Source organism: Chiloscyllium plagiosum, chromosome 48, assembly GCF_004010195.1.
Source record: "Chiloscyllium plagiosum isolate BGI_BamShark_2017 chromosome 48, ASM401019v2, whole genome shotgun sequence".
NCBI classification, from domain to species: domain Eukaryota; kingdom Metazoa; phylum Chordata; class Chondrichthyes; order Orectolobiformes; family Hemiscylliidae; genus Chiloscyllium; species Chiloscyllium plagiosum.
Genome location: NC_057757.1, coordinates 5,468,567 through 5,489,707, shown reverse-complemented (window position 1 = coordinate 5,489,707; position 21,141 = coordinate 5,468,567). Strand labels below are relative to the sequence as shown.

At 50.3% G+C, this 21,141-nt stretch overlaps 1 protein-coding gene across 3 annotated transcripts in view; it reads left to right on the top strand.

Moving 5' to 3' along the window:
* LOC122544346 (rho guanine nucleotide exchange factor 15-like) overlaps positions 1–21,141 on the top strand; it is a 51,583-nt gene that overhangs the window by 22,987 nt on the left and 7,455 nt on the right. For all 3 annotated transcript variants that reach the window (XM_043683556.1, XM_043683554.1, XM_043683555.1), the window contains exons 3-9: positions 1,105–1,833; positions 4,289–4,349; positions 6,246–6,301; positions 13,157–13,398; positions 18,950–19,110; positions 19,725–19,877; positions 20,838–20,967. In XM_043683556.1, coding sequence (XP_043539491.1) covers positions 1,105–1,833; positions 4,289–4,349; positions 6,246–6,301; positions 13,157–13,398; positions 18,950–19,110; positions 19,725–19,877; positions 20,838–20,967 — 1,532 coding nt within the window. The remainder of the gene's footprint in view (positions 1–1,104; positions 1,834–4,288; positions 4,350–6,245; positions 6,302–13,156; positions 13,399–18,949; positions 19,111–19,724; positions 19,878–20,837; positions 20,968–21,141) is intronic.

Sequence of the window (21,141 nt, the reverse complement as noted above, 5' to 3'; positions counted from 1 at the left end):
ATACCCATCCAGATGCCTTTTAAGTGTTGCAATTGTACCAGCCTCCATCACTTCCTCTGGCAGCTCATTCCATGCACGTATCACCCTCCGTGTGAAAAAGTTGCCCCTTAGATCCCTTTTAAATCTTGCCCCCCCCCCCCCTCCCTTCCTTCCTTTCCATCCACCCCCTTTTTTTTTTTTGAAAATTGCTCCCCAAACCTCAGCTCTCGAAGGATCCAGGGGAGGGTGGAATGTTGTGCCGTTCTGCCACACCGGCACTAAATAAATTTTGATTCGATTAATTATTATCCCATGTACCTCAGTACAGTGAAAAGTTTTGTTTTGTGTGCAGCACAGGCAGCTCGCACCATACAGAGTGTATTAGAGTGAGGGAAAAGAGCGAGGAATAGAATGTTACAGCTGCAGAGAGTGTGCACAAAGGGCAAGGTCATCGTTAAACTTAAGAGGTCCATTCTGGAGTCTAGTAACAATGGGGAAGAAGCTTGCCTTGAATCTGTCAATACATGTTTTTGTATCTCCTACCCAACAGAAGACACTGAACGAGATTATAAACAATGTAGGAAGGGTCTTTGGTTTCTATGAGATCCATCCATTTACAATCAATCAGATTCTAATAGGACTGGAGAGGGTTAAACGCAGGAGCATTGTTCCCAATGACCAGTGACTCCTGAACCCAGGGGTCACAGTTCAAGGATACCGGGTGGGCCATTTTGGGCTGAGACAGTGAGAAATGTCTTCACCCAGAGACCTTCTCTCTCTCTCACCCAGAGAGTGGGGAGCCTGTGGAATTTACTGCCATGGGAAGGGATTGAGACCAAAATATTGACATTTTTTTACGGAGTTAGATATAGTTCTTGGGGCTGCAAGCGGGAACGGGGGGAGTGAGTTGGACAGTCGGCCATGAATCCTGTTGAACAGCAGAGTGCCTCGGAGGGCTGAACGGCCTCCTGCTGGTTTCTCCGAATGGTGGATGAGGTACAAAGGGCTGAACAGCCTAGTTCCTAAGTTTTTGACGCCAGGGGGTGAGTTTGTCAGGCGATGGTTGATTTATTTCTTTAAAAGCCTGATTTCCGCGCACCCTCCTCCCTCTTCTCTTTCCCACAGGACTCGAGATGGAGTTGCCAGCGGCTGGAGAGACGGCGGAAGTGTGGCACTGTCCGCCCGGTTGTCCATGCATGTGTCACCTCCAAAGGCCCGGGATGGTGCTGGTCTGGAAAGCACTGCCTGAAGGCCAGGACGAGACGGACGGTTCCGATCACTCCGGCTCAGATTCCTCGGGGACCGGGCATTTCCATTTCATCCTGCACGTCACCGACGCGGATCTCTCCGGGACAGAGGAGAAGGAAGGCGTCACGCGCCCGGAGGAGCAGGAGGCGGCCATTTTGAGAGATGAGGTCAATGGCGGAAACGGCGCCCTCTCCCTCCCGCCCGGGTCGCAGGTCATCTCTAAGGAGGACAGGCTCCGGCCCCGGCCGCCGGCCAGGCCCCCCAACGCAGTGCCCAAACCCTTACGACGGAACAGACCGGTAGCCCCCGTGGCGGACGCACCGCACTTACCTCAGCAGAGGCTCGCTCTCCTCAGGCAGCGGTACACGGCCTCCGACCTGGACAAGATCTCCAAGTGCGTGGGCGAGCTGAACCTCCACATCCAGAAGCGGCAGCTGCCCCCGGCCGGCGAGCAGCCCCCCCCCGTGGCGGAGGAGATGGCCTCTCGTCGGCCCGTGGCAGCCTGCGGCCTACCGGAACCCCCCAGCCCCAAGGTGACGCGCTCGGCACCGCCCAGCCCCAAAGACAAGCACCAGCCGGGGCTTTATGACGCAGTCTACGACCTGGGTACGGACTGCTTCTGGAACCTTCCCTCCTCGTTGGGAGGACTACCCCCACCCCCCCCGTTTCAGTGTCCGAAATCCTCTCTACCACCCTCTCGCCACAGCAGGCGTAGGCCATTTAGTCCCTCGAGTCCCACTCCTCTGTTCAGTGTGATGACCTGCCTCCATATCCTGAGTCCTTACATTCTCCCCCAAGCCCCGTTTGGACGAGTTGAGTGGGTGGGCAAACATGGGTAATTTAGCACGGCCAATCCACCCTAACCTGCTATCCCTGTGCACTATGGGTAATTTAGCATGGCCAAGGCACCCTAACCTGCACATCCCTGGGCACTATGGGTAATTTAGCATGGCCAATCCACCCTAACCTGCACATCCCTGTGCACTATGGGTAATTTAGCATGGCCAAGGCACCCTAACCTGCACATCCCTGGGCACTATGGGTAATTTAGCATGGCTAATCCACCCTGACCTGCACATCCCTGAGCACTATGGGTAATTTAGCACGGCCAATTCACCCTAACCTGCACATCCCTGTGCACTATGGGTAATTTAGCATGGCCAATCCATCCTAACCTGCACATCCCTGTGCACTATGGGTAATTTAGCATGGCCAAGTCACCCTAACCTGCACATCTTTGGACCATTGGAGGAAACCCACGCAGACACTGGGAGAATGCGCAAACTCCACACATTTGTTCTCCCTGTGTCTGCGTCTGTTTCCTTCCAGCCTGCTGCTCGTCTGCTTTGGATTCCAGCATTTGTGTGTTTTTATTGTTTTGTCTGAAACTAAGCCCTCCCTCCAACCCCTGAGCTTGAGAAGGCCTAGATTTACCTCTGATTTAACTGCGAGGGATTTTTTTTATATAAGTAAACCTATGCTTGGGATGTTGCTAAAAGAAACTCTACAGCTGAGACCTGTTTGTCTCCCTCACGCACGTTGTGGGATGGTGATCGGGAGTTGGAACACTGGCTCAGAGTCCAGACCAGGGCAGCAAATGGAGGATAGATCTCCCAGTCTGGACATACATTCATCAAACAGTACAACACAGGAACAGGCTGTTCGGCCCACCATGTTGTGCTGTTAATGACGCCAAAAGCAAGTAATCCCTTCTAGAATGTAGAACAGTACAGCACAATACAGGCCCTTCGGCCCTCTGTTATGCTGGCCTTTTATCCTATTCTAAGATCAGACTAACCTACATTCCCTTCATTTTACTATCTTCCGTGTGCCTATCCAAGAGTCGCTTAAATGTCTCTGACTCTACAACACTGCTGGCAGTGTGTTCCATGTACCCGCCACTCTGTGTGTACAGATCCTACCCCTAAACCTTCCTCCAATTATCTTTAAAATTATGCCCTCGCGTGATTGACATTTCTGTCCTGGGAAATGTCTTTGGCTTTCCTCTCATCGTCCTGTACACCTCTAACAAGTCACCTCTCCTCCTTCTTCGCTCCAATGAGAAAAGCCCTCGCTCCCTCCACCTTTAGGGCGGCACAGCGGCTCAGTGGTTAGCACTGCTGCCTCACTGCGCCAGGGTCCCAGGTTCGATCCCAGCCTCGGGCGACTGTCGGTGTGGAGTTTGCATGTTCTCCCCATGTCTGTGTGGGTTTCCTCTGGGTGCTCCGGTTTCCTCCCACAGTCCAAATATGTGCAGGTCAGGGTGAATTGGCCGTGCTAAATTGCCCGTAGTGTTAGGTGCATTAGGGAAATGGGTCTGGGTGGGTTACTTTTCGGAGGGTCGGTGTGAACTGCTTGGGCCGAAGGGCCTGTTTCCACACTGTAGGGGGAATCTAATCTTTCTTCATAAGATGTGCCCTCCAGTCCAGGCAGCATCCTGGTAAATCTCCTCTGCACCCTCTCTAAAGTTTCCACATCCTTCCTATAATGAGGTGACCAGAACTGAACACAGCATTCCAAGTGTGGTCTAACCAGGGCTCTATAGAGCTGCAACATAACCTCACGGCTCTTAAACTCAATCCCCCTGCTAATGAAAGCGAGCACACCATACGCCTTCTTAACAACCCTATCAACCTTGAGTGGCAACTTTGAGGGATCTATGGGCATGGACCTCAAGATCCCTCTGTTCCTCCACAGTGCCAAGACTACTGCCTTTAACCCTGTATTCTGCATTCAAATTTGATCTTCCAAAATGAATCCCTTCTGCCTGCCCTTGCTCCATAACCTCCCCATTCCTTGCATACGCATGTGCTTATCTAAAAGCCCCTTAAACTACCCTATCATATCTACCTCCATCACCGCTCCTAGCAGCACGTTCCAGACTCTGTGTCAAAAAAAGAACTTGCCCCTCGCATCTCCTTTTGAACTTGCACCCTCTCACCTTAAACACCCGCTCCTTAGTCTTAGACATTTAATCTCTGAGGGAGAGAAAAGGTTGACGGTCAGCATCTGTCTCATAATATTGTGCAGTGTTGCTTTAACATGTTATTGTTCTTGGCAGCTCTTGATGATGGTTCAAGACATGACGGTTATGAGGCCCATCTGGAGATTGTAGAGAGCAGGTGAGATCACTTCCTGTCCAACTCTCCTCGCAGGGCTGCAAAGCGATCTCTCCATTCTACTGTCCTTCACGGGCGAAATTCCCGGACTTTTCTGGCGTTGATGTCACTGAATGGAATGAGCTTTATTGTTACATGCACGCCCTCCAATCAGTTCAGCGAAAAGTTTACAACTGGCTACATACGGCCGCCATCTTGGATCCAGGGTCTCCGGGTACAGATTCTTCAACTGGAGGGGGGAGGAAATAAATATTAGAAAAATAAAGAAATGAAAAATCCAGCAATCCCGACCGTACGAATAATTAGAAAACCGCGAAATGAGAAGTTCAGAATTACGACCCTTCCACCCCAGTCCACACCAGCATTTAGCCTCCAGTCCACACTGGGCCCTGACTCCAGGCTGTACTGGGCACCACTCTTTCAGTGTCATGGAGTCATACAACACAGAAACAGAACCTTCGGTCCAACCTGTCCATGCTGACCTGATATCCTAAAGTAATCTAATCCCATTTTGCCAGCACCCAGCCCATATCCCTCCAAACCTTCCTATTCATATACCCATCCAAATGTTTTTCAAATGTTGTAATTGTACCAGCCTCCACCACTTCTTCTGGCAGCTCATTCCACATACGTCCCATCCTCTGCATGAAAAAGATTTACAAGGATGTTGCCAGGGTTGGAGGGTTTGAGCTATAGGGAGAGGCTGAATAGGCTGGGACTGTTTTCCCTGGAGCGTCAGAGGCTGAGGGGTGACCTCATAGAGGGTTTTATCTCAAGAGGGTTGGAATGTAAAAGCAGCAATGTGCTACTAAAACTTTATAAAGCTTTGGTTAGGCCCCATTTGGAATATTGTCTAATTTTGGGCCCCACACCTCAGGAAGGACATACTGGCACTGGAGCGTGTCCAGCGGAGATTCACACGGATGATCCCTGGAATGGTAGGCCTAGCGTACGATGAATAACTGCGATCCTGGGATTGTATTCATTAGAGTTTAGAAGGTTGAGGGGAGATGTAATAAAAACATACAAGATAATTCATGGCTTAGAAAGGGTGGATGCTGGGAAGTTGTCTCTGTTAGACAGGGAGACTAGGACCCATGGGCATAGCCTTAGAATTAGAGCGGGTCAATTTACAACGGAAATGAGACATTTCTTCAGCCAGAGAGTGGTGGGCCTGTGGAATTCATTGTCACAGAGTGCAGTGGAGGCCAGGATGTTAAATGTCTTCAAGGCAGAGATTGATAAATTCTTAATCTCACAAGGAATTAAGGGATACGGGGAGAGTGCAGGTAAGTGGCGCTGAAATGCCCATCAGCCCTGATTGAATTGCGCGAGTGGACTTGATGGGCCGAATGGCCTTACTTCAACTCCTATGTCTTATGGTCTTATAGAGGTTTATAAAATCATAAGGGACATGGATAGGATGAATAGACAAGGTCTTTTCCCCAGGGTAGGGGGAGTCCAAAACCAGAAGGCATAGGTTTAAAGGTGAGAGGGGAAAGACTTAAAAGGGGCTCGAGAGGTAACTTTTTTCACACAGAGGGTGGTGCGTGGAGAGAATGAGCTGCCAGAGGAAATGGTGGAGGCTGGTACAATTATAGCATTTAAAAGGCATCTGGATGGGTATCTGGATAGGAAGGGTTTAGAGGGATATGGGCCAAATGCTGGGAAATGGGACTGGATTAATTTTGGAAATCTGGTTGGCGTGGACGGGTGGCGATGAAGGGTCTGTTTCCGTGCTGTATGGCTCTGTGACTCCATCTGTCTGCTGTTGTGATGTGTTAACAACAGTTTGTGAATCAAGGCCTTCCCTTTAACCATGGTGTGCGTTGGAGACGTGTAATAATTCCGATGGATTGGACCGCTAATGACAACTGTTTCACCTCTCCTTTATCGTAGTGATGTGAAGACCGGCAATCGGAACTCGACCAACTGGGAATCCCAATTTGAGAGCGGTAAATATTGAGTAACGATTGAGGTGTGGGATATCTGAGGAACGGGGGATTGGTAGATGCTGACAGTACAGTACAGGGTGGCTGTGGAATGACGGGCCTCATTGTGGGAAGCCCTACTTGGAGACTTGCGACCACCTCTACTTGAGAAAGGATGTGAAATCTGGTCCATCGAAGGGTTACCAGGGACATGAAGAGAGCGTGGGGAAGCTGGGATATCTCTCCGCGGAGCGTAGAGAGCCACAGGGAGAATTGTAGAGCCATTCAGCATGGAAGCAGACTCTTCGGCCCAACTAGCCCATCCCAACCCTAATCTCAAACTAACCTAGTCCCAGCTCTGGAGTAGAGTGGTGCTGGAAAAGCACAGCAGTTCAGGCAGCATCCGAGGAGCAGGAAAATCGGTGTTTCGGGCAAAAGCCCTTCACACTCCTTGGATGCTGCCTGAACTGCTGTGCTTTTCCAGCACCACTCTAATCCAGAATCTGGTTTCCAGCATCTGCAGTCATTGTTTTTACCTAAACTAGTCCCAGCTGCCTGCTCCTGGCGTGTATTCCTCCAAAACTCACCAACGCCCCGTACCACTGTGACATGACATCCCAACTCCCTCTACCCAGTGGGCCAAGAAATGGAGGTGAACATCTCAAACGCCACCTTAACCCCCTCCCTCCTCCCCCGTCTACCTGTGACTCCACTTCCTATGAGGTACGTACCTGACTGACTTAATCGGGGTGTTTTAAATCCCAAGGCGTGGTTAGGGAGAGACCGCCTCTGTTGGCGGGAAGTTCGTAATCAAGGGGGTCCGGTAGGAAGATAATTAACTGAAGAATCTGAGATGGGGGGTGGTGGAGTTTTGAGAACGTGTCAGATTTCCTAGTTTTAGTTTTATTTTAGATTAGATTAGATTACTTACAGTGTGGAAACAGGCCCTTCAGCCCAACAAGTCCACACCGACCCACTGAAGCGCAACCCACCCAGAACCATTCCCCTACATTTACCCCTTCACCTTACACTACGGGCAATTTAGCATGGCCAATTCACCTGACCTGCACGTTTTTTTGGACTGTGGGAGGAAACCCATGCAGACATGGGGAGGATGTGCAAACTCCACACAGTCAGTCGCCTGAGGCGGGAATTGAAGGGGAGAGAGTGGGAACAGGGTACTGGATGTTCGGATGTGATCCTATTAAACGGTGAAGCAGCCTTGGAAGGTCAATCATTCCCGATTGAAGGGCTTTTGCCCGAAACATCCTGCTGCCTGACCTGCTGTGCCTTTCCAACACCGCACTCTCGACTCTAATCTCTAGCGTCCGCAGTCCTCACTTTCGCCTTGGGAGGTCGATAGGCCTACTCTGCTTCGACATTGACTGTTTCAATGAAGAGGCAATACAGACCTGTTGGCAGAGAGACAGGGGGCCGTTGGTGCTCATTGACGTAGAGAGGGATTTGGATGTACAGGTCCACAAGACGGATGGGTAAAGTGGCCGTGAAAGCATGAGGCCTTTCAGGGCATTGAATATAAAAGGTGGCAAGTTGTGTTACAGTGTATAAAACTTTAGGCCGCATATGGGATACCGCGTGGAGTTCTGGTCGCCACACTACCAGAAGGAGGTGAAGGCTTTGGAGATGTCGTTCAGAAAAGATTTACAAGGATGTTGCCAGGGTTGGAGGGTTTGAGCTATAGGGAGAGGCTGAACAGGCTGGGGCTGTTTTCCCTGGAGCGTTGGAGGCCGAGGGGTGACCTCATAGAGGTTTACAAAATTATGAGGGGCATGGATAGGATAAATAGGCAAAGTCTTTTCCCTGGGGTCAGGGAGTCCAGAACTAGAGGGGCATAGGTTTAGGGTGAGAGCGGAAAGATATAAAAGAGACCTAAGGGGCAACCTTTTCATGCAGAGGGCGGTACGTGTTTGGAATGAGCTGCCAGAGGATGTGGTGGAGGCTGGTACAATTGCAATATTTTAAGAAGCATTTGGATGGGTATATGAATAGGAAGGGTTTGGAGGGATATGGGCCGGGTGCTGGCAGGTGGGACTAGATTGGGTTAGAATATCTGGTCGGCATGGACAGGTTGGACCGAAGGGTCTTTCTCCATGCTGTACATCTCTATGACTCTAGACTCTGTGTCACAGAGAAGGTTTTACAGAATTGGAGGACTTTAGTTATGAGGAGAGGTTGGCTAAACTCAGATTATTTTCACTGGAAAGGCAGAGGTTGAGGGGCAATCTGATAGAGATCTACAAAATTACCAGAGGTAGACATGATTTGGAGATGCCGGTGTTAGACAAAGTTAAAAATCACACAACACCAGGTTGTAGTCCAACAGGTTTAATTGGAAGCACTAGCTTTCAGAGCGACGCTCCTTCATCAGGTGGTTGTAGCAGCGCTCTGAAAGTTAGTGCTTCCAAGTCAACCTGTTGGACTAGAACCTGGTGTTGGGTGATTTTTAACCAGAGGTATGGATAGGGTGGATAGTCAGAGGCTTTGACCCCAGGGTGGAGGGCTCAACTACAAGAGAACACTGGTTCAAGGTGAGAGGGGGAAAGTTTAGGGGAGAAATAGGGGGACAGTTTTCACAAGGAGGGTGGTGGGTGCCTGGAACACACTGCCAGTGGAGGTGGTGGAAAGAGGTACGTTGGCAACGTTTAAGGCGTGTCTTCAGCGGGACGGTGTGGACTCAACGGGCTGAATGGCCTGCTTCCACACTGTCGGGATCCTATGATTGTTTGTTTGAGAAAGTGAAAGGATGTGAGAGAGGACTTTGTGCTAACGGGGAGACACCCCGAGCGCATTTTGGAAACTCTGATGCTGAAAGGGGACTCGGCAAACAGAAACAGAACAAAGGTGAACTTTAACGGAAGGTTCCGGATCATGCGTCTGTCTGCACCTCCCTTCTAATTGTCCCCTGCCCACGCTTTCCTTTTGTACCCCCCAAGTAACACGGTCTCTCACCATGGGGAGGCTCGTTTCTCCAGCCTGTGTCAACCAGACCATGGCTTCATGATTAAAAATATTTTACAGATCTTTATTAAATTGTTAATAAAGATTGGAATTTATCTGCCAGCCACAGAGTTCATTCTGAACCTGTTTGTACAGCGTCAGCCCCCTCTCTCTCCCCACCCCCCCACTCCCCATCTCGCTATCTTGTCCTTTTCCCTATTTTATTGAATATCTACCTAACTGCTGGCGGCTCCTGGATTTGGAAATGACAGGCCATTTGGCCCCTCGTGCTGGGACTAGCTCACTCGCTGTTAGGCCTCTGCAGCGTTCCAGTACTGCTCCCATTTTGAACCTCCCTGTTGAATCTGTCTCCGTCACCCCTCACGCTGACGCGAAAGGAACAGGAGCAGCAGTGGGCCATTCGGCCCGCCAGGCCTGCTGCTGTTCCGTGTGATCGTGGCTGATCATCCCATTCTGTTTTCTCCCTCTGCCCCGCCCCCACACCCTTTGATCCCTTAACCCCTCCACCCCCCACAGACAACTCTTTTAGAAATATTCAGTAGTTGGGCATCAATGCCTTTCCACGGCAGAGAATTCCCCACCCCCTTGTTCATCTAGCCTTTCTGAACCCTTTCAAGTTTCACAACATCTTTCCGATAGGAAGGAGACCAGAATTGCACACAATATTCCAACAGTGGCCTAACCAATGTCCTGTACAGCCGCAGCATGACCTCCCAACTCCTGTACTCAATACTCTGACTAATAAATTTCAATGAATATAGTCCCAGTCTCTCCTCATAAGCCAACCCTCTCAACTCCGAGTGATCTTCCTGTGCACCCCCTCCAGCGCCATGTACATCCTTTCTCAGGCAGGGAGACCAAAACTGTATGCAGTACTCCAGGAAGGTTCCAGACTCAGTATTGAGTTCAGCAATGTGAGGCACTATCTCCCACCTCCTTACCCAACCCCCCACATGCCAGGCCTTGTTATCACAGAGTCTGCTATTGCGCACAGCCCATTGTTAACTCCTGATAGTCCTCATCAGCAGCTATTTGTTCTCCAAGGAGTGTTATCCACTTCTTTGTGTGGCCAACTGTTCTTTTCTCAGTCTTTGGGCTTTATCTCCACTTATTGTTTACACCTTACTCCCCCCCGCCCGCCCCCGGCCTTCTGCATAAGACTGAACTGTTTTGCAGTTAGCATCAGGTCTGAGGAAGGGTCGCCGGACCCTGAAACATGAACTCCGCTCTTTCTCCAAGAGTGGTCGCTGAGCTTTTCCAGCCATTTCAATGCAGAACTGGCTCGAAGGTAGAAGACAGAGGGTGGTGGTGGAGGGTTGTTTTTCAGACTGAAGGCCTGTGACCAGTGGAGTGCCCCAAGGATCGGTGCTGGGTCCACTACTCTTTGTCATTTACATAAATGATTTGGATGCCAGCATAAGAGGTACAGTTAGTAAGTTTGCAGATGACGCCAAAATTGGAGGTGGAGTGAACAGCGAAGAGGGTTACCTCAGATTACAATGGGGTCTTGATCAGATGGGTCAATGGGCTGAGGAGTGGCAGATGGAGTTTAATTCCAATAAATGCGAGGTGCTGCATTTTAGAAAGACAAATCCGAGCAGGAATTATGCACTTAATGATAAGGTCCTGGGGAATGTTGTTGAACAGAGAGACCTTGGAGTCCAGGTTCATAGCTCCTTGAAAGTAGATTCGCAGGTAGATAGGATAGTGAAGAAGGCATTTGGTATGCTTTCCTTTATTGGTCAGAGTATTGGATACAGGAGTTGGGAGGTCATGTTGTGGCTGTACAGGACATTGGTTAGGCCACTGTTGGAATATTGCGTGCAATTCTGGTCTCCTTCCTATCGGAAGGATGTTGTTAAACTTGAGAGGGTTCAGAAAAGATTTATAAGGATGTTGCCAGGGTTGGAGGATCTGAGCTACAGGGAGAGCTGAACAGGCTGGGGCTGTTTTCCCTGGAGCGTCGGAGACTAAGGGGTGACCTTATAGAGGTTTACAAAATCATGAGGGGCACGGATAGTGTAAATAGGCAAAGTCTTTTCCCCCCAGAGTAGGGGAGTCAAGATCTAGAGGGCATAGGTTTAAAGTGAGAGGGAAAACGTTTAAAAGGAACCTAACGAGCAACTTTTTCATGCAGAGGGTGGTACATGTATGGAATGAGCTGCCAGAGGAAGTGGTGGAGGCTGGTACAATTACAGCATTTAAAAGGCATGTGGATGGGTAGATGAATAGGAAGGGTTTAGGGGGATAATGGGCCTGACACAGGCAAATGGAACGAGATTAATTTAAGATATCTGGTCAGCGTGTACGAAGGGTCTGTTTCTGAGCTGTAGGACTCTGTGTTAGAATGGGTGGTCAGGCCTACGCTCCGGTGGGAGCTTGGAAGAATGCGAGATGATCCTATTGAAGCATTAAGACTTTGGGGTGTGGCGGGAAGTGAGGGGTGGAGTGCAGAGTAGATGACTGAAGGACGTTGCCCCTGGTAAGGGTGAGTGGGAGGGGAGTCTAAAGACGAGGGGACACGCTTTCAAACTAAAGGCTTTACACTGGAGTTGAGGAAGATGTTTATCTTTCTCTCTTGGACGGCTTTGAAGGTTCGAAAGTTTTCCCTCCCGGTGGGGAGAAGGAGGGGTGGTTGGCTTTGAATATGTTCCAGGACTGAGGTAGAGGGATTTGTCATTGAGAAGGGGGTCGGGGGGGGTATCACGGGGAATTGAAGCCATAGTTGCCTCAGGCATATTCTGACTGCATCATGGACCAAACGCGATGGGGTAAATGGTCTACCCCTTTCTTATGGGAAGGGGGGGGCGGTAAGAGGCAAAGGGAATGTGTGGCAGGAGGTACATTGGGTGGGCACACAGTTCCCGAGGGTGGGTGGGGCCCCTCTCGGTCATGGCTGACCATGGGTTGCATCAGCGTTGCTCTAGCCTTCTGCTTCCCTGAAGCAACGTCCGTTGTGACTGAAGAGACCAACGCTGGAGTGACAGTCCTGGTCACAAGGGTCACATCTGTATGTGGTCATTGATCTTGGTTGAGGGGCTGAACAGGCTGGGGCTGTTTTCCCTGGAGCGCCGGAGGCTGAGGGCTGACCTTATAGAGGTTTATAAAATCATGAGGGGGAGCATGGATAGGGTAAATAGTCAAGGTCTTTTCCCTGGGGTGGGGTAGTCCAGAACTAGAGGTGATATGTTTAGGGTGAGAGGGGAAAGATATAAAAGAGACCTAAGGGGCAACTTTTTCACTCGGAGGGTGGTACGTATATGGAATGAGCTGCCAAAGGAAGTGATGGAGGCTGGTACAAGTGCAACATTTAAGAGGCATTTGGATGGGTATATGAATAGGAAGGGTTTGGAGGGATATGGGCCAGGTGCTGGCAGGTGGGACTAGATTGGGTTGGGATATCTGGTCGGCATGGACGGGTTGGACCAAACGGTCTGTTTCCGTGCTGTATATCTCTCTGAGTCTGTATCTGCCAGAGCTGCTGCACTCCTTCCTGCTTGTCTGCTGCAGGGCTCACCAGCCTCCTTCCCCCTGTTTTGAGGTGTCGGTTCAGGGTGCTTCTCCATCTCGTGCAGTCAGCTGCAAGCCTTTCCCAGGGCTCCGTAACGATATCAAACACTTTCATGTCCCTTGTGGTGCAGATGGAGACACCCAGTGAGTCTGTTCCTGGCTGCGAGCTCTCCACTGAGGATATCCTTTGGAATGCAGCCTACCTCCATGCATTGGGCATGGCCTAGCTAGCGCAGTCTGTGCTGCCTGGGCCAGGCGCTGGCCTTCCCGCCCAGTACACACCCGAGGGTAGATGGTGAAAGGTCGTGTTGCCGTGGTATTTGAGAGGACCCACTATGGCCGTGATTGACCTGACTTCCCCATTCCCCGACCCCCACCCTTTGGTTCTAGAACCTTTGTACCAAACGTACAGGGAGACGGTGATCAAGAAGGAGATTAAACGGCAGACCCTGATGCGAGACTCCAGCAAGACCAGCGAGGACTACGCCTACGAGAGCATCCCCCTGGTTCCCGACGGCGACGCCGCCTCCCTCCAGACTCCGAGGCTGCAGGCCCTGTGGCAGAACCTGAACACAGTGCGACAGAGTGGGATCCTGACTGACCTGAGCCAGCAGGAATGCAGGCTCCAGGAGGTGAGGAGGGTTGGCGAGAGTGGGGGAGGGACACAGGGTGTTGGGGAGGAAGTGGGGGAAACATTCTCGCTCGAGCGCCGGGAGTTGAGGGGATTTATGGGCGAGAGACTGGGATTCCATTCGTTGGAATTTAGGAGAAATGAGGGGAGGATCTTTATGGAAACGTATAAAATTATGAAGGGAATAGATAAGATAGAAATAGAGAGGATGTTTCCTACTGGCGGGTGCAACTGGGACAAGAGGGCATAGCCTCGAAATTCCATTCTAAATCCGCTCCCCTTAATTGAGATGGAACTTCTTCACCCAGAGGGTTGGAAATCTATGGAATTCCCCGCCCAGGGAAGTCGTTGACCGCTACTTCAGTAAATGCTTTTAAAGTGATGTTGGATATTTTTTGACCAACGGAGGAATTAAGGGTTAGAGCGATGGGGACGGGTTAAGTGGAGCTGAGGCCACGAAACGATCAGCCGCCATCTTATTGAATGGCGGAGCAGGCTCGAAGGGCCGAACGGCCCGCTCCTGGTTCTTATGTTCTCACCTTCGTGTGACCCTGAGCTACAAACTCTGGGGCGGGTAGAGACAGCTTAGGAGCCCTGTGAAGGCGGAATTCAACAGACGGGAGTTGGAATGGGGGGCATTCAGCCCCCTTGTCACCTCCATTCTGTTTCTCTGCTATCCTAATAGCTGATCTGATTGTGCCGTCCCTACCTACCCCTCCCGACCCCCCTCAATTTCTCCCTTTGCCTACATCCCTACACTCCGAGGGAAGTGTGTCGGGCACAAATCTGTGGGTCTTAACCAGAGGTTAGCTGGCTATTGGACTACAGGATTCCTCGCGGCAACACTCTGTGGCCGTGCCCAAGTTTCTATTTGTGTCTATATACACGCGTATCTAGTTATTGGTTGTCGCTATATATCTTAAAGATATTTTGTGCCACTTTTGAGTTACGATAAGGATAAAAAGAAATGACTCAAGTAAGTGGTTACCTTCGGTTCAAACTAGGCTTCAGGGCTTCTGCAAGGTGTTGTGGGCCTCAAGGGGGTCCTGCCCCAAGAACAGCAATGAAGATGGAGTTGCCCCAGGAGACCCTGGTTCCGCTACCATGGCAGCATCGGAGCTGTGGGCCTACTGTCACCAAGAGGCCAGGCTCCAGGTCTCCTGCTGCCAAGGGTGCGGGCTCCAGGCCTACTGTCGCCAAGAGGCCAGGCTCCAGGTCTCCTGCTGCCAAGGGTCCGGGCTCCAGGCCTACTGTCGCCAAGAGGCCAGGCTCCAGGTCTCCTGCTGCCAAGGGTCCGGGGTCCAGGCCTACTGTCGCCGGGAGGCCAGGCTCCAGGTCTCCTGCTGCCAAGGGTCCGGGCTCCAGGCCTACTGTCGCCAAGAGGCCAGGCTCCAGGTCTCCTGCCGCCAAGGGTCCGGGCTGTGGGCATACTGTCGCCGGGAGGCCAGACTCCGGGCCTACTGTCGCCGGGAGGCCAGACTGAATTGGGCAGCCATCATCATGAGTGAGCCCTTTGGTGCAATTCCCTCCCTCTGCCAGGCCTTGATGCCAACTCAGTAGAAGCTCCCATTGGCATCGTCAAGTGGAAAATATCCCTGTGTCCGACTTAGGAATTCCCGGTCTAGGAAGGGTAGACTGGGCAGGAGCACTGAGGAGACAGAAAGATGTAATCCATGTCGAGCAAACCTCTCGTGAGCATTTCTCCGGCAGTTTAATTTGAGACAGAACAAATCTTCAAGCAATGGCTGGATTAATCCTTTCTTAGCTCACCAGGATTTCCTTTTGAGATCGTTTGTACCGTCTACAATGTCTAGCTCCCCTTCCCCTACCCTGACCCCGTGTTAGGGGGCCGGAGATGAGCCTAAACCGAGAGCTGGGCCGGTCGGTGAGATGGATGGGTAAGATCCCACGGCTGTTATTTTGGGAATGGGGAGCAGGGAAGCTCTACTGTGCCATCCCCCCCCCCCCCCCCCCCTCCTTGGCCTGCACCCCACCCCTGGGCCGACAGTTAGCCCCTAAGCAACGTGACGATTATTTGTTTGTCATTTTCTCTTTTTGGGCCTGAAGGGAAGTGAGTTGGTAGTGGGATCTTGCTGTGCAAAAATGGCCACCCCGTTTTCCTCCATCACAGGACTGATGGGTGCCTCAGTGGGATGGTCTCGGGTGGCACTATATCAAGGCAAGGTTTTGCCTTCGACCGTCTTGTTGAAGCGTGTTTTTTTTTTAAGTCAGTGATCTTAATAACGATGGGAATGTGATCAAAGATCTTTTGGACACAGCAGCGCTTATTGGCAGGGATTAAGGTTTGAAGGTCAGCGATGAAGACCCATTTCTCTTCAACAAGGATTTACTGTCATTCACAGTTTATTGGGCCTTGCGTGACAGTCTGATGAATGACTACTCTGTTAGTGAAGGTTAAGCATTTTGGGATTAAAGAGGGCCGAATTGAAACTAGAATTTCTGAGACCATCCTTAAAAGATGTTATTCATGTGAAAAATCCCGTGTCTCTCATCTCCCACACTGCTTTCCGCAGATTTTTATCGACCTATTCATTATCTGAAATATTGCCATCCCCTTTTTTCGAGTTATTTTTATACTGGAAACGTTCCATGTAAACAGGTCACGCTGTAACCGCGCCCTCTCACCAGCAGAGGCGCTGCTGTGCTACTGGTGAGAAAATGGCGGCGCGGCGTAGTTACTTCATGGCTGAGGACGAGAGGCATTCGTTGTGGGGTTATGGTGGGACAAGGGGAAGGCGAGATGGAGGTGGTTCAGGTAGATGGGCTGAAGGGGCCCAGATATTGACCTTTTAAAATAGAGACTGCATTTCATTGGTCAACTCTGCACTGCTGACCCCCTGGCTCTGTAGCACAGCAACAGGCCCTTCGGCCCACTTTGCTGTGCTGAACCTGACGCCAAATTTAAATTAATCCTTTCTACCTGTCCTTGCTCCATATCCTGCTAAATCTTGCATTTTCATGTGCTTTTCTGAAAGCCCCTTAAATGCCCCTATTGTATTTGCCTCCATTTAAATCAGTGCCTCATTAAAAATTCTCATCACACCCCATGCTCCCTCATTATGTCACCTCCTCTAGTCCAACAGCCCTCAAATCTCCATACTCGTCAGTTTTCTCCTAGTAGTGCAGCAGCGCCTCTGCTGGCGAGTGGGTGCGGTAACAACGTGACCTGTTTACATGAAACATTTCCAGTATAAAAATAATCGGGGGTACCAGGACCGGTGAGGGGTTAAAAAAGGGGATGACAGTATTTCGGTATCTGGTCTCTCCAGCACTTGTCAATTTGAATTATTCTCTCATTGACTGAGGTCCCGCCCTCTGGAAATCTCTCCCTAAACCGCTCTGTCTCTCCCCTTTTTATAGAAAGGGCTGTAGCCTGACTTATGCTAAGTGTATCTGTAATGCAGTGTAACTTTTTTCTTTCTTTTCTCTTTTTCTTTCATACCTAAAGATTTTTTTACCGAGGTACTTTGTACCTGAGAGCGTGGCGTGTGTTGGTGACGTTGTACACAGTACTCGTGTTGTGGTGTCACTTGATAAACCGAATTCCAATTCTTTTGAGATGTTTCTTAAAGCCAACACCTTGAACCGAACTTGTGTCATTCACCATTATTTATGTGCTTTCGGGTGTTGACTGTTCCTAGGTAGTTGTTACGAAGGTGTAGAGGTGTACTGTATCTTTAAGAGAGTCGAAACGCCAGCAAGGGCTGCCTGACAAAGCACAAAGTGTTCTGAACAAGGTAACAGTGTAACATTGCGGTCGAAACAGCTAGCAGTAGACGGGTTGCCACGCGACAAAAACAAATTCAAATTTAACCAATCCATTTAAATTATGCCCCGAGATACCAAACTCCAATCAAGTTTGAATTTAGTATTTTGATAATGTTAAAATCAATGAAATGGGGTACATTTTTGAACAGTTGAGGGAGAACTACCAAAAGACCAATAGATGTAGTCTGCTAGTTTAAGAGCTCTCCGAGAGGTACCTGTCTGTGGAAGACGTCTGCGCAACAGAACATAGCAACCAACCTGGAGGGAATCTCCAAAGGAGATTTGGCAAAGCTGACTGGTTTTGAAACGTGATTTTCTTTTTTCGTAAATCAAAAACTAGCGGGAGGTAAAAGACAGGCTTAAGTTAAAGGAGTTGGAAATTGTTGTTAGTTAATATTCTCTGTTAGACTTAAAGAATAAAGGTGTTAATTTTTACTCAGTGACTTTTGGGCTAGTTCTTTTCCTCTTGAATTTTAACAGATTACTACACAGGATGAATCTTTTCTGTGGTGTTGATTTAAATTAGTAGAGGGGGGTTTACTCTGTCCAAACAGTAATGGAGGCAACTATTTTCAAACTGTACTCATTGGGGTTCAGAAGAACATTTGGATTCCTAGAGGACTTGACACAGTTGTTCTGGAAAGGTTGTTTTCCCCTTGGCCAGACCAGACGTTATCGCAACGCAGGAGCAGCGCTTGTGATTTCGTATAAACCTGTTGGACTATTATCTGGTGACTTCTGATTCAAACTTTTAAGACCGAGATGAGGGGGATTTTATTTTGAGGGCCTTCGTTGCTAAAGGGATGGATTTTAAAAGCAGGGAGGCCATGCTGCAGTGGAGTACTACGTACAGTTTTGGTCTCCTTACTTGAGAAACTGGCACTGGAGGAGGTGATTCACTGGGTTTATTCCACAGTTAAGGCGGTTGGTTTATGAGGAGAGATTGAGTCGACTGGGATTATATTCATTGGAATTTAAAAGAATGAGGGACGATCTTATAGAAACGTATAAAGTTATGAGGGGAAATAGATAAGATGGAAGTAGAGAGGCTGTTTTCACTGGTGGTTGAAACTCGAACTAGGGGGCATAGTCTCTAAGGAGAAAGTGAGGTCTGCAGATGCTGGAGATCAGACCTGAAAATGTGTTGCTGGAACAGCGCAGGAACCCTGAAGAAGGGCTTATGCCCGAAACGTCGATTCTCCTGTTCCCTGGATGCTGCCTGACCTGCTGCGCTGTTCCAGCAACATATTTTCAGCTCGGCATAGTCTCTAAATAAGGGGGGGAGGGGGGGGAGCAGATTTTGGACTGAATTGAGGAGGAACATCTTCACCCAAAGGGTTGTGAATCTGTGGAATTCCCTACCCAGTTGTGGCTACCTCGTTGAATGTTGATAAATAGCTTTTGGAACAGCAAAGGAACTAAGGGTGAGGGTGAGTGGAGCTGAGTCCACAAAAAAGATCAGCCGTGATCTTACTGAATGGAGGGCAGGCTTGATGGGCCAGATAGCCTCCTCCTGCTCCTATTCCTAATGACAGTGAATTTATGGAATTACTTACCACAGAGGCTCAGTTAGTAAATATGCTTGAAGATTGAGGCAGGTTTTTAATGGGGAAGGGAATCCAGGGTTGCGAGGGATGGGGGAGATAGGAAGTTGAGGATAGCCATGATCCCATTGGAGCTGTTGGCCTTCCCGATCTGAAGGTGTGGGCGGTGATTAGATCGGCCTTGGAGGGAGTGACTCAGTGGCCTGTGCTTTGTTGCAGAGTATGTTCGAGGTGCTGACGTCCGAGGCCTCCTACCTCCGCAGCCTGAACGTCCTCATTGAGCACTTCATGAACAGCAGGGACCTGAACGACACCATCATCTTACGAGACAAAAAGACCCTCTTTTCCTGCATCACCAGGGTGAAAGAAGTCAGTGAAAGGTACGGTACAGACAACTAAGGTGGACCCAGTCACTAAAGGCCTCACCCAGGGGTATCCAACATCGGAGCGCGAGGAGAAACCTCGCACGCAGATAGGGGCAAGGTCAGGGTCAGTCTGGGTTTCCAAAGGGAATTGGCTAAATGTCAGGGAATGTTCGCAGTGTTCTAGGGGAAGAGCCAAGGAGAGTGGGATCGGGGTGAATTAATCTCGCAGAGAGGAAAGTAAGCACCTGAGAGCTGTCCTCCGTGGTGTAACCGTTCTGTGATTCTTTAACACTTGCCTGTTTCCTTGCCGAATCAAGGAGAGATGGCTCGGCATCTTGCCCTCTGTGAAGCCATTACCACCGGCACCAGCCTAACTGGTACCATGAAAGATTTCCTGGAGACTGCTCCAGTCTTTTGTGGGCTTTTATTTTTAAAAACAAAATGGAAGTGCTGGGCAGCATTGTCACTCACTGTCCTCCCTTAAGCGAGCCCTCAAATCTAGGCCCCGTCGCCATGGTGATCAGTAGGCCCAAGCCAACTGCGAGAAACCTCTGACCTGGCAGATACCTGGCGAAGTCAATATTAACCTGCAAGGAAGATCATTTTTGCCTGTGTCTTTTTAAAAACAGTTTCCTGAAGGATCTTGAAGAGCGGATGGATGAGAGTATCATGATAACTGACGTCTGCGACATAATTTATTTCCACGCCCAGCACAATTTCCAGGTGTATGTTGACTATGTACGTAACCAGCTCTACCAGGAACAGAAGTACAGCCAACTGATGTAAGATATCGTTCCGGTCTTTTTTTTTCTCATCTTATTCATGGGATTATTGCCCCTCGAGAAGGTGATAGTGAGCCGCTATCTTGAATTGTCGTTAACACGACAAGGCGGGTTCAGATCACCTCCAATACCACCAGGCCCGAAATTAGCCCCAGTTCTCTCTTTCTGTAACCCCAGCTTCAACAGAGCTCTCTGGCTATCACTGTCTCTCAGGATAGGAGCAGACCGTTCGGCCCATTGAGCCTGCCCTGCCATTCATGACGATCATGGCTGATCGTCCAACTCAGTATCCTAATCCTGCTTTGGCCCCGTTCACCCCAAGGGCTATATCCAGCCGCCTCTCGAATACATTCAATGTTTTTGCGTCGGCTCCTCCCTGTGGTAATGAATTCCACAGGCTCGTTGCTCTGTGGGTGAGGAAATGGCTCCTCATCGCCGCCCTTATCGGTTCACCCCGTTTCCTCTGATGATGATGTTTGCTTGTGGGGAAACCCATGTCGAAGTCGCCATCTGAAGGCAGTTGGTGGTTGTTGTTGGTGATCGAGGGGCAGGTTCCGAATGCGATGGCGCTCCCTCTCCTAAAGGAGTTGGGGAGGGGCGTAGGGATTGTTGGTGCAGGAGGGTAATGGGTCAGTATGTGTGGGGGCGGGGGGGTGAGAGGTCTGTGATGGGTGGGGTTGTGTGTGTATGTGTTGGAGGGGTGCTGGAGACGATGGGCTGATGGCCTCACTTTCACCGTGACCTTAACCCTCACCCTGTCACTGTCCCTGTCCCTGTCCCTCAGAGAGAGAGAGGGCCCACGGAGAGTGAGGGGGATAGGCTCTGTACTGTCCCTCAGAGAGGGAGGCCCACAGTGGTGGTTGGGGGGGGGGAGAGAGGGAGGGAGGGCCCATGGAGAGTGAGGGGGTAGGCCCTGTCCCTGACTGTGACCCTTGCCGTGACCCTCTCTCTCACCCACAGGGAGGAGAATTCTCAATTTGCAGCCGTTGTTGTCCGTCTTCAGGAGCAGCCCAGGTGCCAGAGGCTCCCCCTCATGTCCTTCCTGCTGCTCCCTTTCCAGCGAATCACACGCATTAAGATGCTGATTGAGGTAGGCCTGGGGCCTCGGGGGAGGGGAGCTCTGACTGGGAGGGACATCAGCAATGGAGAGGGGGAACGGCCCAGAGGGGAGAGAGAGAGGGCCCACACTAGGTGAGGGGTGGGGGAAGAGAAAGAGAGAGAGCCCACAGTGGGTTAGGGGAGAGGGGGGGAAAGAGAGGGGCCA